Source organism: Colossoma macropomum, unplaced genomic scaffold, assembly GCF_904425465.1.
Source record: "Colossoma macropomum unplaced genomic scaffold, Colossoma_macropomum, whole genome shotgun sequence".
Lineage (NCBI taxonomy): Eukaryota > Metazoa > Chordata > Actinopteri > Characiformes > Serrasalmidae > Colossoma > Colossoma macropomum.
The window spans coordinates 14,626,248-14,644,739 of NW_023494788.1; the positions used below are offsets into that span (position 1 = coordinate 14,626,248).

General features: G+C 41.8%; 1 protein-coding gene across 3 annotated transcripts in view; it reads left to right on the plus strand.

Moving 5' to 3' along the window:
- mid2 (midline 2) overlaps positions 1 to 18,492 on the plus strand; it is a 78,519-nt gene that overhangs the window by 13,977 nt on the left and 46,050 nt on the right. For 2 of the 3 annotated variants that reach the window (XM_036568553.1, XM_036568555.1), the window contains exon 2: positions 8,192 to 8,927. In XM_036568553.1, coding sequence (XP_036424446.1) covers positions 8,208 to 8,927 — 720 coding nt within the window. In that variant the 5' untranslated portion in view covers positions 8,192 to 8,207. Of the gene's footprint in view, positions 1 to 8,151; positions 8,928 to 18,492 lie in introns of all 3 variants that reach the window. The other variant, XM_036568554.1, reaches the window with a different exon arrangement.

Consider the following 18,492-nt stretch of genomic DNA (forward strand, 5'->3'; position numbering starts at 1 on the left):
CAAGAAGTGTATGGAATGATGAACGGAATCTGTCTTTATTGCATTAACCTAAGAAACGGTGCTGCATGTGATGCCTGTATATGAGGAGTTGCGGTGAGTGTTGGCGGAGCAAATGAGATCTTTTGGATGCTGTCAGTGCATTTCAGACATTTTGTTTCGTTCTGCAACAGTAGACAGTTTTTCATGTGTATTTTCATGCACAATTTGAAATACACAACACACGGAGATTAATATTACTCATCTGTGTAAACTGAACCTCCTTTAGGTCATGATACCAACCTTAAAAAAAATATTTCTGACTCATAACTCATGTAGTTGGAATATCTGAGCTAATATTAGGACAGCTGTTCAATGGGATTATTTTGGTTTTATAGATTCTGTATTTAGCATCACCTTTATGTCTTTTAGACCGGGTTTATTTTTTCATTCATAATTTTTGCCCACAAGTGTCTTTTTACACACTTACCACACATTTAAATGTGCAAAGGGAATCTCTGTGTTTATGTGCTCCCAGCTCTCTTGGTCCTGCATGGAAATTCTGTCTCTCCAGGGCTAAATGTGGCATCTTGTATCATGGCACCCATCACTTCACAGTACCATTGTTCACATATGACAGAGCAGCAGATGGGCTTTGACCTGGATCTTCCTGAGCTGGACGTAAAGGTTACCCAGCCATGTTTGTATAGGACATATTCCAAAGAGCTCTGCTTTTGGCCATGCCCACTGCACTCCTGCCCTTCCAAACCCAGGCAGAGTGAAACACAACCACTGGGCTACATTACTGTTTACATTCTATGAATAGAAATTGCATGTTTGATTAAGCCAGGCCAGCGTTAAAGAGAGGATGTGGAAAACCTGAAGGCCGGCCAGCGGCCACATTGGCTTCAAACGTTTCTTTTCTTTTTTTTTGGTGACGGCAGTGAAATGGATGTCTGGCCTCTTTTATGGAAAATTGCTCTTTCTGTGTGACTCATGTGATTTTTCACATTCATTATGGCCAAAATCCTCCCAACTAGGTAAGGTTTGTGGTCCTGTGAATATATTTTTGGCCGGTTATTCTTTGCATGGGTTGTCCAGTTTGGATATTTTGTTCAGTTTGGGTGTTGGATGTACCTGTACTGTTTAACAGTGCAGTGCTAATACGGATGACATCAGGAGTGTGGTTTCATTTGGCCTTTGTATATATATGCTTTCATTAGAATGTCCACTATAGTCAACCTCCAAGCTTCCTTATTTAAAGGCTCGTCTTAAAAATGAATTGATTCTTAAAAGCAGCACCACTGGTTTTGGAGGTTGACCACTACGTGTTTGGTGTTTGTCTAACGAAGTATACAGACAGACCTGGAGTGACTCTCCCATTGTGCCTGTAGAATAATGCCAGTCACAGTGTGGTTGGGGTTCAGCCAGGCTAACCACACACTTATATCGTCCCACACTACCGCTAACTGAGAACTGCCCAGACATGTACGCTTACCACAGGCTCCTCAGAGAACGAGCAAATAAATAGCCTATTTAAGCAATATTTCACTCTATTAGGGCTGTTTCACCCTGCAGGCCCAACTCTGACACAGCCATTTGCTTCAGAATGCTTATTTAATTAGTTGTAACTTGTTTCAGTTCCACATGAAGTAGCCAGTGGAATAATCCTGTAATTCGTAATTAACACCCGTAGCCTTTAGTTCTCATCAGATATTTGAGGAATGCTTGCTGCATACCAACTGCTCCAGTCATGGCCTGAACTCTCGTGAACTCACAACTGTCTTTTGTACACGTTAATCATTGCAGAAATCTGTATAGCACATATCGATTAGCCTGATTCACGTCACAATCACGTTGAGTGAACATAGTAGAAAGCACACTTAATTGATCCAAACATATTGATGCTCAGTGTTGATTTTCTAAGGTGTATGCAGCCTTTTTTGTCTGAAAGTGTTTAGCAGTGGTGATCTCATCAGGGGATGTGTTTAGTGAGAGTGCTGGAATGAGCTACAGTCCCAGTGAGACTCCCCCTGTCTCAAACACACCTGCTTGCTTTGTTACTTCAGCACTTTCTCCTGGGACCAGACTGTGCCTGTAAACACAACCCACACTCAAGGCATGTTAAGGTAATAGAGAAAAGGCTGCCACTTACCTCAGTAGGCTAGAGATGCTACAAATGGTTTGTGAACAACTTGATGATTATTGGGTGTTCAACTTTCAAAAGAAGGCAAGGTGTTCCCAGACTTTTGCTGAGCAGTGTATATCAGCGCATATGCTTGGTACAGTCCAGTAATCATTAATCATCAGTGTCATTAGTGTGTCGTCTGTGCTGTGCTCCCTCCCTGCTTGCTGAGCCGCCTGTCTGTCGGCCGCTCACCACAGTTTCAGAGGTGATAAGCTGTGAACGGGCCTGTCTGGCTTGTGTCCAAATAACGTGGCTGGGATATCCCCAAAGCCCTCATTGCATGCTCTAAATCGATGGCTCCTCCTGCACGAGCGACAGGGGCTGCAGCACAGCTTTACCGGCTCTGTCTCTGGTCCAGGGACTGGGCTGCGGCTGCCTAGTTGGTCCGTCTCCACTGAAGGCTGCAGGAAGCTGGTGGCCAGCTGCAGGCTGACAGGAGATGAATGGCTCTATTAGAACGTCTGGGCTGTCGGGCACAGGCTGACCCACTGGCCCACCCGGCACCGCAGCCATGCACACCTAAACACCACTCCACACCCCCTACAAAACCCTGCAGACACGTGCACACGTTTTTTAGTGCCTCTACTCAAGGTGTCCTGTCCTGGCTAGAGTGGCCTATATTGTGTCTTGGTATGCAGGTCAGCACTAGATTTCAGGGAAATTATTCAGACTGTTTACACCTTGCATCAATATGCGTGTTTTTGGTTGCCAAATCATATTCTGATTTCATTTGACCGAAAAACACAGTTTATTTGTATGTGTGTGTTTCTATATATTGCTGTTGTCGGAAGAAAACCTTGTATCTCCAAAATGATCACTTTACAGGAGAAGGAAAAAACCTACTTTACTTTTAATGTAAGTCAATGGAACCAGACTTTTTTTCCAAGTCATTTTGGGCCATTTCTTTTGGTCCATTCATCATGAAATTTACACCAAATGTAAAAGGCAACAGGCATTTTCAGATAACGCCAAAAACAGAAAAACAATAAAAATGGAGATACGAAGTTTTCTTCCGACAGCAGTGATATATAGATGTATATAGATGTGCCATTCTACCGAATTACTTCAAACTGTGGCCTCATAGTAAAAAACTATTTTGAAAAAACAGGTAAATATTTTGTTTTTTGTAGTGTTGTAATATTTACAAAGATTATGTTATGATCTGTTAAACCCAAAGCAACAATTGAGATAGTAATAAGCTAAATATTTGCAAAACCATCATTTACAGGGCACTTTTATTGGGAGGTGGCTGTCACAAATCTTAACCTCTAAATTTCCTTTCCTAAATTAACCTCTGAGTTTCATTTCTAAATTGAAAAACTTTATTAAAAATCTCACATTTTCATGTCACTACCAAAACACAAAGAGGTTTAGTCCGTAGGCGGATCCTTATTTTAGCAAAGGTCCTGCAAAGTACTACAGCAGAAAGTGAGACTGCTTCCCTATTTCTCATGACCACATGGTGAGCAGTTAGATCCTATTGTTTTGAAGCAAACGTGTTCCAAAGTCTGAAAACTGGGGAACTTTAAAAATTGTCATTATTAAAACACATTTTCTGCATTTAGGTAACCTTTTTTGTGTTTTAATAAAAAATATTATGGTTTTATGTGTACACAACTGTTCAAAGCTGTGCTTACTTACGTACTAGCAGTTTTGAGTTCTGCTCAAAATTAGCTAAAATTCTCACTACTGAATGATTTGGTAAAGTTTCGGTAGTGTTATGATTGTTTTGGTAGTGACAAAATAGACTATTCAATTATTTGTTTTAATAAAATATACATGCTTAAGGCACAGGGTCATTCAAAGCAAAAGGATTTTAGCCTAAGGTTAGTAACAGTCTGAACCAACTCAACAGAGTGATCCATGGTGTTTTTGTGTGTAAATGAGTGCTGTGTACTTTAGCAGCTCCTCTAAAGCTAAGCCTCGGCCCAAGCACATGGTATAGCATGTTGGTATCGGTGCATTTTAATGAACATGAGTACTAGTAAATGAGTATGGTGTCAGGTATCAATGGTACCACTATTGGTATTGAGGCATCGCTAGTAAACACTAAGCAAAAGCTGTGCTTTACAGTGAATAAACAATTTATAACCATAGGCCTATATCCATAAGTCTATAAGAAGCTCTGTAGTAACTCATTACCACTAAAGTTTGCTATTAGTGTCATCACTGCATCGTCATCACTGTACAAACATAATTCAAGGAAGAGCTGGTCTATGAGTTGTTCTACAAATTAAATGTCCCCATTGTTTAGACAAGGCTAATTGTCATTGTTCCAGAAATGCCATGTTTCTCGGTGACGCATGCATTTTGTTTTTGCAGTGGGAGTGAGCACAGCAGTGGCAGAGACAGTCCCCGGGGGGTTTACAGTACCTTTAAATAAAGACCCACAGACAGACAGGCTCAAAGAAAAGCAGCCCAGCCAACACAGTCTTCCACTTTCCAACCACTTTCTTTCTTCTGAGAGAGCCTGAATCAGTGGCCGGGCAATCTCTTCAGAGAACAAACTCCTCACACTCTTATTCTTCATTCTTTTTTTATATTCACTAAAGTTTCTTTTTTTCCTTATGTGGTACAGCTTAGTGTTTTGCCTGTCTGTGTGAAAAGACAGTTGAACAGTGTTAGGTACTGAATGCTAATACAGTTGTATTAAACTGAGACTGAGCTCCAGGTGGCTTTGTTAAATAATTACCATGCAACTCATCTCTGATAGAATTTTTTTTTTTCATTCAAAGTCAGTATCAAAGAGATGGATCAGGGCTTAATCAATGAAATTAAGGTTCAGATATAAGCAGACTGCACTGTATGTGTGCGAGCGTGCGCATATGTCTGTGTCAATCTGTCCATGGGCAAAAGAAGACAATGACTGTCTACACGGAGCAGTTTATTTAATTAGATCATGTGAGAGCGCCTTTTTTCCTTCATTTTTAGTAAAGTGGTGTTTTTTCTCTAATTTCCTATTGATCCTAACATACTATCGTAGTATTCCTCGTAGTCATCATAGTACAAATATATTTATTTGACTCTTGTCTTTAAATAAAACATGGATATTATATATACCAGGTAAAACATTAGACTTAAGGTCAGATTTTGGCACTGACCTTCTCTTGCTGAAAGCGAGGTCGTGCAGGTCATTCCCCTCTGCCTCCACACTCTATCTCTCAGCCTTATCTGATTGAGATAATTGAGTTTTTGACTGGGCAGAGATTCCAAGTAGTTAAGACAAGCCCCTCTTGCATGGACCAGAAAATGCTGTTAGCATATGATGGAACATTGAGCAATGTGAAGGTTACACAAAGACACAGCCACTTATCACCATACTGTCTACATTCGTGGATCCTGGATGTTATTTATTTTTCCAGTAATTAATCTACTAAGCAGCCTGATGTTGTTTTTATCATGGTGACTTCATGGTGTAAGTGAATCAAAGAAGGCTGCGCAGTTTATCGGAGGGGCTGAGAGAATGGCAGAGGTCTTTAAAAATGCAGACTTCAGCAACCAGTTGCACCAACTTTGCATAAATTCAGTGGCAGGCCGGTTATGATGTAGTTCAGTTTTAAAAAGTTAAAGACATGTTGGTGTTCCAGCCTAAAACTAGATTTTAATGTTATTTGTCATGTTACGCAGTATTCTGTAGTTCAGCATTTTATCCCTCAGCCTCTTTGGTTTGACAGAATTAATCATTTATGTTGTTTATATCATTTTCAACCCGTTTTGATTTAATGTGTAAAGTATAACTCAGTAAACTCTTAAGTATAACAAGCCTATGCTGCATATAACTGGTGCAACAGAGCTTAAGCTTTTATATTAGCAGATTCAAGCAGTGGATCAGTCCCCTGCACACATGGTGCTGCTGTGAAAAACTCGATGAGGTTAATTCAGTCTTGGTCAATAGCAGGTCTGACACCTGAAACTCAAGGTCAAGAACTGTGATGATTAGATTTGAGAGCTGTGAGAAGATGGGATGCATTAGGGCAGTGTGATTGCAGCCTTGGTTTTGTGCCTCTTTATATTTTATGCTCCGTTCCATTGGCGACACCATGGAAATCGTTAAAAGCGATGGTGTTGTGAGGTCCAGATCAATGGGATGCCTCGTGGCTGAACGGAGACTCTGGGGGGAGAGGTGTGAGTTTCACGCAAGAGTGAGAAATATTAATGAAATTGCATTAACAAGGTTCATCAGTTTTAATTCCCTTGCTAACTTTGTTTCCTTGTGTAGAAGATAGAGCAGATTAAGTGTGTGTGTGTGTGTGTGTGTGTGTGTGTGTGTGTGTGTGTGTGACTGTGAGTTGTGGCAGTGTGTATGTCGGGTAGCAGGTTGTGGGAGTGTGCGTGCTGCAAGTTTTATAGGCCACTTCTCACCCATTATAAGTGTGTTCACAATGCATTATAAAACAGAATCAACAGTGATTCCTTGTGTTGCTCACAGTAGAACTACCACTGTTTTTTGTTTTCAAATTGCAAAAAAGTTTCCACATAATATGTGAAGTAAGTAAATTCATAAAAATATGCTGCTTAGTGAGCAGTGCACTTCACAGACACGTACCTGGGCACAGTGCTCTCTCCTCTCCGCCCAGCACAGCTGGTTTGTGGCTTTAAAAGCTTCAGAATATATGTAAATTCTGCTGTGTTATTGTGATGTGATCTTTCATAAGGCAGTGTGCTTTTCAGGAATATGCACCAAAATGAAGCACAGTACCACTCAACAGATGAGCACTCTTTCTGACACCAATTTTATATTTCATTTTGTGTGTTCCCAAAAAGCATTCTGGTGAATCAGAGGAATTCAAACTGTCTGACAAATGCTCTGCATAATCGCTTTTGTCAAAGCATGAAGCTTTATTTCCAGTCACTTTACATGGTAGCAATCTACCTAGAGGTTTTGCGCGATCATGTTGGAGTTTCACAACATGACTTTAGTGTTTCAGAAGAACGTAATTCAGCATTATGATCTGGCATACCCAGTCCTAAAGAGTGCTATAGAGACAGAGGCAGTTGGTTAGAAAAATGGGCAGAAAAAGTCTAGCAGAGTGTTTTTAGTGCAGCCTCAGAAAGCGGTGGCTCACTCTCCAAAGAATAGGCAGTTTTCAAAAAAAGGGCTAGTAGAAAAACAAACCCCCGGGAAATGCATTAGTACATGGCAGCAAACACGCAAGGATGTCTTGCTTGTAGCTGTTAAATGCTTCAAGGAAAACTCTTGAATATGGTTTAAAGATGCAATGTTGTAAACTTCGCAAACTTTTTTCAATCCAGCTTCAGAAGTTTTAGTTATAGCATAGGCAGCTGCTTGAAAAGTTTGTTTCCAATCAGACAGATAAAGCATGGACCATTCACTGTGGTCTGAGTGTGTGTGTGCAAATGTCACTACTCTTTCTGCTATTTCCATAAGCTGACCGTGCTTGACCTGGTCTTGCTAAGTATAGCGAGTCGCGGGGAATTAATTTTAATTTCCTTTCCAGCCCACCACTAATTATGGGTGTATTCTCAGTTATGTTGTCACATTTATTCTGCAGATATATCCTTTGTGAAATCACTAAAGCATGCTGATGCCACTGAACTGAATGCTTTGTTGTGTGTTGTCATAGACCAGGGGTGTCCAATTCCAGTCCTAGAAGGCTGTGGCACAGTTTGGTGATTTCTTTGCTTGAATACACCGAACCCAGCTCTGCACTTAGTTACCAGGTTTAGTCGGTGTCAGTTAGAGTATGCAGATCACCAGACTGCATTGCACTCTGGCCCTCTACAACCAGAAGTGGACACACCAGTCATAGACTAACCTGTTTGCCATTATTAACCAGCTTGCTTTAAGTCATGGTAACATTCCACTCCAAAATCTTAGTTTCCATGAAGTTTAATCTATTGTCCAGAGCAAGAAAATTTAATGTTTCTTGAAATTTGAGTGGAATGTTACCATTGCTGCTCCCAGTGCTGCCTGGGTGGTGGGGGGGTGACCGCTTGCCACTAACCCCCAGCTATCTGCCACGCAGGTGACTGACCAGCTTCTGTGGGATTTGATGTCACCTTTAGATCGGTCCAACTGAAGATGGAAACCCTGGAGTCCGAGCTGACGTGCCCGATCTGTCTGGAGCTGTTTGAGGACCCTCTGCTGCTTCCCTGCGCCCACAGTCTGTGCTTCAACTGCGCCCATCGCATCCTGGTCTCTCACTGCTCCGGCACCAAGCCGCTCGAGTCCGTCTCTGCCTTCCAGTGTCCCACCTGTCGCTACGTCATCACGCTGAACCAGCGCGGCCTGGAGGGCCTCAAGCGCAATGTGACGCTGCAGAACATCATTGACCGCTTCCAGAAAGCCTCCGTCAGCGGGCCGAACTCGCCCAGCGAGAGCCGCCGCCCGCGGCCCTACAGCGCCACGCTTGGCGGCGGAGGGGGGAGTGCGCGGTCCAGCCCGGCCGCTAACGGCAGCGTCACTGGCATCATGTCGGCCGAGCAGCGCGTGGCCTGCCAATTCTGCGAGCAGGAGCCTCCACGTGAGGCGGTAAAGACGTGTGTGACATGCGAGGTGTCATACTGCGATCGCTGCCTGCGCGCCACACACCCCAACAAGAAGCCCTTCACCAGCCACCGGCTACTGGAGCCAGTGGCCGATGCCCATCTGCGCGGCCTGGCATGCCTTGAGCATGAGAATGAGAAGGTGAACATGTACTGCGTGGTGGACGATCAGCTCATCTGTGCCCTTTGCAAGTTGGTGGGGAGGCACCGTGAACACCAGGTCACCTCGCTCAGTGACCGCTTCGACAAGTTAAAGGTGAGTCCATTGCCTTTTCTTTTAGCTGGAACTCCACAGTTGATTAAAACCTGGTTGGTGCTTCGGTGTATCAAAAATGGCAGCAGCATTGATCAGTTCTATGTCCATAAATTTATGTTTAAATGAACAGTTTGTTGAAAAATATCATTTACTCAGTTTTCTTCTTAGACCAGATGCAGTCAATCATGTACTCGATCAGCCAAGAAATATTTGGCATCAAGTTTGCCTCTTTAGTTTTGCACTGAAGCAAGCAGTGTAGGCAGAAGTAAAGTTTTGGGGAGGCCTGTGAAAAAGTGACCTGGCCAGGGTTTTTGGGGTTACATTTTCCAAACATGCTGTATGCCATAATGTCATAACATCAGGCTACAGCCTGTTATTGACTGCAGTGCAGTCATCGTTATAACTGTTCCAGCGTTTTTGTCTCATAGTGATACATTTGCTTTGACATTTTGACATTTCCAGTTTTAGCTTTTGTAGTAAAAGAGCATTGTAAATACCAAATTCGCAGACTGAACTACCAACTTTTAGGCTTCAGGCAAAATTGAGGCTTAAATTTTGCTGCTCCCACTGTTTTTAGCTGAACAGCATACTTTTGATACGTTGACAAAAAACTGTATGTCAGCTCCAGTGCAAATCTGGAGAAGCAAACCTTGGATGTCAAACATGTCTTGGCTGATCAACTGAGGTAATGGGAATATCCATCTAGATTTAATTGACCTCCAGACTATTCTTCTAAACCTTCTCTTTTTTGTTGCTTGCCTAGATTTAATAAGCAGTTGATGGTCACTGGACTCTATCTAATGATTTTAGCTGTTCTCTCTCGTCGTGTGCTTTTTATAAAAGTTAAAAAGTTAAAAATCAAGTTACCTGCTGGTCTCCCCAAGGCTGTTTGCCAGAATGTTGTATTCAGCCACAAAGAGCAAAGGCCCTAGTGTATGTGGACATGCTTATTATGAGCGCATGTTTTTTTTTTGGTTTTTATCCCCTTCATTTCATCTCATTAGCCTCATGCTGGAAGCAGCGTCCACCTTGCTCTGACATCATGTTTTGTAATGTTTTTGAAATGTTTGAAATGAAGCTCTGCCCACATGCCTCAGCCCCTGTCCAGCTGCTCTATTGAGCTGGAGCCATTATAATAGTAGATGAGTCTGCACTCCCCCTAAAGCCAGGCTCTGTTCAGTGCTCAACCACCACAAAGCGCCACCCTGCTGAATCAGGGCTAAAACACAAGGACTCATTCACAGCACAGACCCTGCTCTCTCAGCCTGTGCTCAGCTGAAGCTGTGTCACGTGCATGAAAATACAGAGACACGAATATACACAAACATGCATCCAAACACCCCTCATAACTACTTATGATTTCACATGCGGTACTGTGCAATAGTCAGAGACCACCCTTTATTTAATTTCCAGTTAAAATGTTAAGTACAAGTTATTAATTTTTCAGGAGATATTCCTAAGGAGATCAGATACAAGATAATCCACTTAAGGGACGGGAAAGTCAAAGGATAATAAGTGACAAACCAGGAGTTCAGAAAAAAAGAATGAAAGCTCTAATAAAGACAAAAGATGGACATATTAAATACTGAAAATGGTAATATTATGTTTAGTTGCTGAAGCTTCTCTGTAATTTTCTGTTAAATATTTAGTTTTTTTTCCTGATTTTGAAAAAAACTTTCCTTATTGGTTGTTTTAACTGAAAATTAAATAAATTAAGATGGTCTCTGATTTCACAGGAGTATAGCTAAACAACAGCTAGAAACCCAAGGCTGTTCATTCTAAAATGATTTGTGGTTTTCGTGTATTCACATTAGATAGCACCTTCATAGCCTCAAGTGCCTCGGCAAAACATAGTCTCAAGAGCCTCGGCACAACATTCCTCTCCCATTATGGTGATTATCTCAGTGGGGCTCACGTTGCGAGGAGAGAGCAGGTTAAGGTGCTTGCAGAGTGCGCGCCACCGGTTCTCATGGGATAGATCTGTTAATGTGAGACCTCCTGGAAGGAATAAAGATGGGACATTGAAGACCTATCGTAATCTGCCCGCATGAATAGCCTGCCATTGAAGGTGTGTATCGTCATTATAATGGCGGCCGTTGTGGGCACACGTGATCTCCTTGTGATCTGCTATTCATACTGACCTCTTTGTTCACACCAGCTCACATAAAGGAAATTCCGATCATTGATGTTTTCCCCCTCTGGTCCTCGAGGATGTGAATGTGGACACGCCGAGAAGTCCTCAATTGTGTGAAATGAGCGGCATTGTGTGTTGCACAGAGGAAAGTCGATACCTGAGAAAGTTCCACCTCTTTTGTCCCATGATCCTCAAACAGAGAAAGAAATTGTCATGACGCATGGGGTCAAGTTTTTATCTCCACAAGCAATTCTCAGTGGCCTGAAAAGTGTCCTGAAACTTAAACTGGCTCTTTGGACTGTTTTTTTTTTCTCTATAATTACCTGTTATGTTGAAGATGTTGCATGTTAAGCATAATTTCAGCAGCGGTTGTTCAGAGTTCAGCTTCTGTTCCAGCTTTGCTACACTCGTTAAAGCCAGTTTTGTGTCTTATTCCAGCGTTGAAGGCAGTTAATTTTAAATGCACTTTAATGTGTAGACTTCTTGTGCTGAATGTCTGGAGCTGAGGCTGTGTCTCTCCCCATTGCAGCAACTAATTTGAATGTTCCCCCGCTGCAACTTTGAACTTGCTTGACTTTGAACTCCCAATCCACAACCTGGAGAGAGAGGAGGGATATAGCCGAGCTCAGCGATGAAACTTTTAATCTTTGTCCGTCCTGAGCAAAATTTAAAGTTCTTGTTTGTAAGCTGTATTAGAGGAGGATGGTGCATTGGTGCCATATGGCCCATGCAGAGCCTCATTTCACCCTGCAAGAGTGGAACTGACCTTCTAGCCATGTTGCAGGAGGAATAAAGGCTATGTTTGAGAGGCCAGTGTGTTGTCTCTACTGGACTCCTAAAGAGAGTCAGTGTATGTTGTCGCCTGGAGATTCTCTCACACGGTAGGTCTGATGCAGCCAGCTGGCCATGTGTCGCGACGGCTTGCAGCTAATTGACGGAGGGGCAGGTACTTCAGTCACCAGGTTCAGTTTGCATGCTTTCACTTGGAGAGCTAATGAGCCACAGTCCTTTTAAAGTCTCATCAAGTCCTCATTGCGCCCACTCCAGCATTAAATGGCACCATGCGCGAGCCAAGGCAAATATTATGTTTGGGCCTTTGCTCTCAGTGGCCCATGATGGGCATGCAGCGTCTTTCGATTGATCCCGACACTCTCTCGTGTCCCGATGTGACTTACATAAGAGGGCACACTGATGCCTTCAAAGCATGACAGCCGTACTCTCGCACATGCCCAAGGATTAGGCTGTTCCACACGCATCCAAAATATGACATATGAAAATAGGGGGCGATTAAAGGCTTAATTTCTATTTTGGAGAAGTTGCAAGTCACAGCAGTCGGCGTTGATTAAAGTTCCACCCCATTTGGCGGCAGGGGCCTCTTAGTTTAAGCTCCTTAAGGAAGCCGTCTATCTCCTCCCGGCGATATGAGCTCTGGCTCAGCAGACACCGACTCATGCTCCCACTGCCGCTCCATCCTCGCCCGTCGCTGGGCCAGCCGGGTCACTTTCTAAATGCTGCTATTATCGGCCTGTTCCAAGACTGCAAGTGCAAGGCAGCAGGGCTGGGCGGTGATAGGGGCTGGGTTCTCCTCTCACAGCCTCCCAGGACAGATTTTCTCTTTTGCTGCCAGTATGACCTGATTCGGCACATCCCCCAGCAAAAGGTGCAGGGGAAAGATAGGGCCTGAGCAGTGTGCTAATAAAGTAATGTGTATTGTGGGTGCACTGCTTTGAGAGTAATGGAAGATGCAGGGAAGTCCTCGCAGTGGTTCTCTGACCTACAGAAATAATCCTGGAATGGAGTTTGACTCTAAATAGTACAGCCTAATGTATTGGAATAATTTAAAGATAGTTGTAATAGCTTATCTGACAATTACCACTGCTTTTTAGGGCACCAACTCTCTCCACTCTCTGGAGGCTTGCTGGGATGTTGCGCAGAGACTGCTGTGAGTGCCTGTGTGCTTGTGTCAGTTTGTTCGTTGGGGAAATCAGACACATTCTTTAGGGATGAAAGGATCGCTATTGCCTTTTTGAAATCTGTATATGCTACACAGTTCATGCATAGGAGGCCACACATCGCATGATGGATGTAAAGTGAGGCGGTACCATGACAGGTTATCAGACATATCTCCAAACCCATACACAATTAATGTAGGGCAGCTTTTAAGAAAGCTTTTAAGAGCCGGTTAGTGCAGTTATCAGCCATATGATGCAGTGGTCGTTACACTGAGATTTCTACTTCCGTTTTTAGCTCCAGAAGTTTCTCATCCATTTTTCCAGCGCATTGTATCGTTCACATGCCGAAGTGGGAAGTGTGTGACAATACAAATATCATCTTTAATGGCAAGCAGGAAGGGCCATATCAGTGATGCCCAGGGAGAGGGATTAAAAGCTGTAGTGACTCTGGTTTTAAGAGATTATTTCACTCAATCTTGCTCTTCTTTGAAATAGGATTTGTGTATTAGTTATTCATGGAAAGTCTCATGCATGAACTCATGTTCTGCCATTTCTCCTTACTGGCCCTGTCATAATACGGTGTGTTGAAATTCTTTGCAGTTATTTGCATTACCTTTTTTACTGCTGTCTCTCCTCTTTTCTGAAATAACCTCTGGCTAGGTCCTATTAAGCCCATCTTCTCATTTCTGGATTTTAAAATGCTAAATCTGGAAGTCTTCTATTGTCTTTGTCAGTGCACACTTTTCAGCTGACAAGGGCAGTTTTTGAGTAGAGGCCACACAGCTTCTACCTAATTGTGCTGCACATGAGTCACGATCAAATACAAAAAAAAATTAAAGAAAAATAATCTTTAAAATGCACCGTATCACCTTTGTTTAAAACTATTTTGATTTTCTAGTCCGATGACTGGCCACCCTGGATCATATCCCCCCTACCCCCCAGCCTGCCGAGGATGCTTTGAGTTTTTCTGCTCCATGTTGGAATGTCGGAGTGCAGTCCGGAGCAGAAATTTCCTGTGGCTCCTCTCCATCTCGAGCTGCGGTGGACATTCCAGCATGTTCTGCTAGTAGAACCCTGTCTGCTTGCCATATCTCCGTCCCTCCTGGGGCAAATACAAACTGGAGAGCGTGAGACAGGCCACGCGTCTGAGACCTCTCCCTGTTCCTCTCCCCCTCACAGGAATCCCAAATCTTTTTCTCCTCCTCCCCAGGGACCCTCACTGTCCATGACAAAGACCTTGGCTCATTCTTCTTCGCTAGCCTTATCTCTCACCCTGCCAATGAGCCGGGGCGGAAGACAGAGGGCCTCAATCTTATCTCGCTGCCTTTGAGGTTAACGTCAAGGCCAGACAAGTCAGAACAAGCCTTCCTCAAAAAAAAAGAATCTGATGTTTGAGTTTGGGCCATGTGGTTTGAATTCACATAAGTCTTTAAAAGTAACAGTTATCGTTAATAACAAAAGCATGTTGTAATTTTATCTTGCATTTTTTCTCACTTATTAAAACAAGCAGAGAAAAGGCAGTGAAAGTGTGGATTCTGAATTGTCAGTCAATACCACATTTGAGTTTGCAATCAGAAGAGATATTTTATTATGATTTGAATTTAAATTGACTTTGCCATTGTTTGGTGTCATAACAAGTGGAAAAAAATTAGACATGCAGACATGCATTTTGAATGGAAATAAGTTTAAGTCACTCTCTATAAATTAAATTTTATTTTTGCGACTTTAGTTTTCAATAAAGAGAAAAGTATTTTGTCTTGGATAAGTGAAAAGAGATGAAATTTGCACCAGGAAAGTCTGACTTTAACTACAACCTTATGAAGTGCTATATATCGGAGGGTCTAATTCAACATAACATCTGCTCAAACTCAGCATGCTGCCAGAAAAACGAGTGGCATTAAATGGTAGAGATGTGTCTTGTCAGAACTAGCGTAAGACAAGGAATGACAATGAGCTAATGGCAGCATCCTCTTCCATTCTGCTGTACTGTATTCGACCCACAAAGTGGTACGGGGCCCTTTCCTTTAGCTACCTCCTTTTAAAGAATCGCAGTGTCGTTCATGCATGCTTTATAGCACAGAGCCATCCTTTAATGGGCTGCTAAAAACAGCCGCGTCACCTCTCAGCTGTGTGGAAAGCTGGTGACAGAGAGAGCCAGTGGCTCCCAGGAGCTGCCAGGATGAAGACCGTCTCAGCGTGCGGCCTTATCCCCCGTCATACTGCCTGTTTATATGCTACGCTAACGCTAAGCCCTCCGCCATGCAGACTAATTACTCTGGGAGATTAGGACCCGGAGGAGGTAAAAATAGTTTGTGCTGTCAACATAATTACACATCCTGCATTACAATGTGCTCACACTGAAGTCTTTTTATTTCCAGCATGGGGGTATGCAGGAGCTGGATCAGTGTTTAGCCATGCCAATGCAAGTCAAAGTACCTGAATGGTTTTGTTCCCTCACCACTAGCTTTTAATAAAGAGGCCAGGCCAATAGATACTCACAGAATGAACGGTATGTCTTTAGTTGACATTTTAAACCTCCATTATTTTGTTGTTGGATGTTTTTAAAATATATTTCTTTTCTCCACAAGGGCATTAAAGTGCAAAATAAAATGAAGAAATTGTAGTAGCCAGCTGCAGGACATGGGGAAGCAGACATAGCTGGTCATAACAGGAGCGGATGGACAGTGTAGAATATCAGTATGTCATGTGCCCTTTATCCTTTCATCATTATTTACTTTCTGACCACTTTCTGAGTGTGCCTTATACACTTCTATCAATGCCACACACGCTACTATGACAGCTTCATTGTCACCATTGCATTGAAAATAGGGCTGGGCATTTCAGTCAAATTTCACTTTTAAATTTGTAAAACATTATTTGAAAAATATTTGAAAACTACCCCCCAGCTTTAAATGTGTGGGCCTGGAGTTTTGTTTGCACCATACTTCATTTTCATTTATCATTTGGAAGAGGTTTCGCAGAGGACTCCACACATGGATAACACACAATGACGACATGCAGCAAATTTGAAACTGATGTTTTTATTGGAGATACACACACCACCGCTGACTTATTTGTGATTTCCAGTACTGCTTAATGTGTCTGAGTATGTTGCAGCATTACATTAAGTCCTAAACTAGACAACAAAATGCCATAGTGTGTGTGTTTGTACATGTGCATTGAAATTTACACCGAGAACAGTCTGTTACCTCAGCTAATGTCACTAGCTTAGTCACATCCTGACTCATTTCATTCCATAGCTTTTCAAAAACAGTAAACTTGTGGAGTTAGCTGATGCCAGCCATAATAAAGTCACTTAATAATGTTAAAAGTTTTATTTCATGAAGTCTGTATGAGTAGAATGTGAAATGAGCTTGAGTTTGATGATCAGCCCTTTTCTGCATGCTTCCGATGTGGTACTGCTGCACTTGTATTGTATTGTATTATTTGTATATATATTAATATTTTATTTTATATTTGTATTATTTGCTGTGCTGCACTTCTCGTCTGCTGCATTAGTGTTTCCATGTAGGCCTGTCACAATTGTAACATAATTACGTGTTATTACATTGTTATATATTATGTTTACATCACAACAAACAGAATATTTAAAGCACCACCATGAGGTCTTGTATCAATTATGTTTTCTCATCTCATTGAAACATAGAAGAAGCTCCCTGTTCAGTCTATCTGGGAAAAATATGTTAATACAGTTATGTTAAGACAGATGTTAAAACAGTCTGTTAATACAGTTGATTAGAAAAACAGTATGGGAAAAGGCATCAAAAAAAAAGTCACTAACTGATCCATTTTAAATATTGTCTCAGGCTGTATTGGACACCACAGAAACGCTTTCTTGCAAAAGCTGCCTTAAATTAGTACTGTCATCATTGCCCACAACAACAAATGGGAACTTTTTTGCATATGATGTGGACATGCAGGGATGTTCATGAATTCCGAATAAATGTTGTTATCAAATTGTCTGCCCTGGTGGGGCAAGAAATTTGTGTGGATCCAGCTGTATTATTGCTTAACGATGACTCCAATTTAAACCTAACAGGGAAACAAAGAACGATATGGCTCGCTGGTTTAACATACACTTAAAAGTCATCGCGCGATGGCTTCCCCCACATAATCTAAAGTGATATGATGCACATTCTCTAGGCTATCGTTTTAGAAAAAAAAAATGTGGCTATCTTTTTAATTTTTTTAAAAAAAATTTTCTCATTTTTATAATAAATTGTTAGAAATGTACATATAGAAAAAGGGAATGGATGGACCAGTGGGAGGGAGGGGGAGGGAAACGGGGTTGTTTTGGGTTTGCTTCAGTTCTGTATTATTGTGATAAAGAGCTGCTTGATTAACAGAAAATAAAATAAAAAATTGATCACAAAAAACAACAAACAGAATATAAATTGGGTGTATTTTCATTTGTTGGGTTGAGGCAAATGCATGAAAATAAAAGGAAGCAAAAAACACATTTATTGAAACGCCTCGTGTGTCCTGTTAAAACAACAGTTCTAACTTCTGACGGGTGCTGTAGCACCTTTAGAGGACACTTTAGGCTTGTGCTTTAGTAGTTGCATACAATAAACAAACAAAGACAATTTATTAATTGCAGTTATTTATAATGCAATTAATCCTAAGCTAAAATTCCATGATTGTGACAGGCCTATTTCTTTATTACACTAAACAGAGTACAGCATTTGACCAAATTGTAACATGCAAAAGTTGTACACTGCCCTCAGGTGGAGTACAGGGTTCAGATGTCTCATGGTTGGGGATGGATATTGTTAGGATTTTACATCAGTACCGATACCGCTTATTGACATCGATACTTATCTGTACTCTTATTGATATTACTCTCCATAATTTGGTGGAAAAACAAAGATGTGAAAAGATGTGAAAATATTTAAAATAAAAACATGAAAAGGCTGTGGTCATCTTCCTACAGTTGAAAACTTTAACACCCATAAGCAGTACAAAATTAATTACTCCTGGTTGTCAGGACGGCTCACACAGAGTTCAAATTCCATTTATCCAATTATCAAGCAGATTTAGGCTATAAAAATATCCTAATTATTCTTTTAATGCTGGAAATATTTAGATTTAGATTTAGATTATCAAACTATCCTACCTGTAGTTTTAACACATGGCTGAAGTTGCCTTCCTATCCTTCTTGTTTGAGTACTCCCGTCCCACCTTAAATGGTGCAGCACATTATCATGTTACACGTAGTGGGCATCATACGTATATTACATTTAGCTGCATTATCATTAAATTTAGTAAAATGAGCCCACACTCTTCAGTGTCTTGCAGTTTCAGCCCTAACCAGAGTACACAGAATGACACTCAGCATTCTAAATGGTTAAGGTAGTCGGAGGCATTCGAATGCCTTCGTCACACAGAGCCGAACGCCCCTTATGGCCCACCACCCAAATGATGAAGGTGGCTGACAAATGTGAATGACCACAGGTAA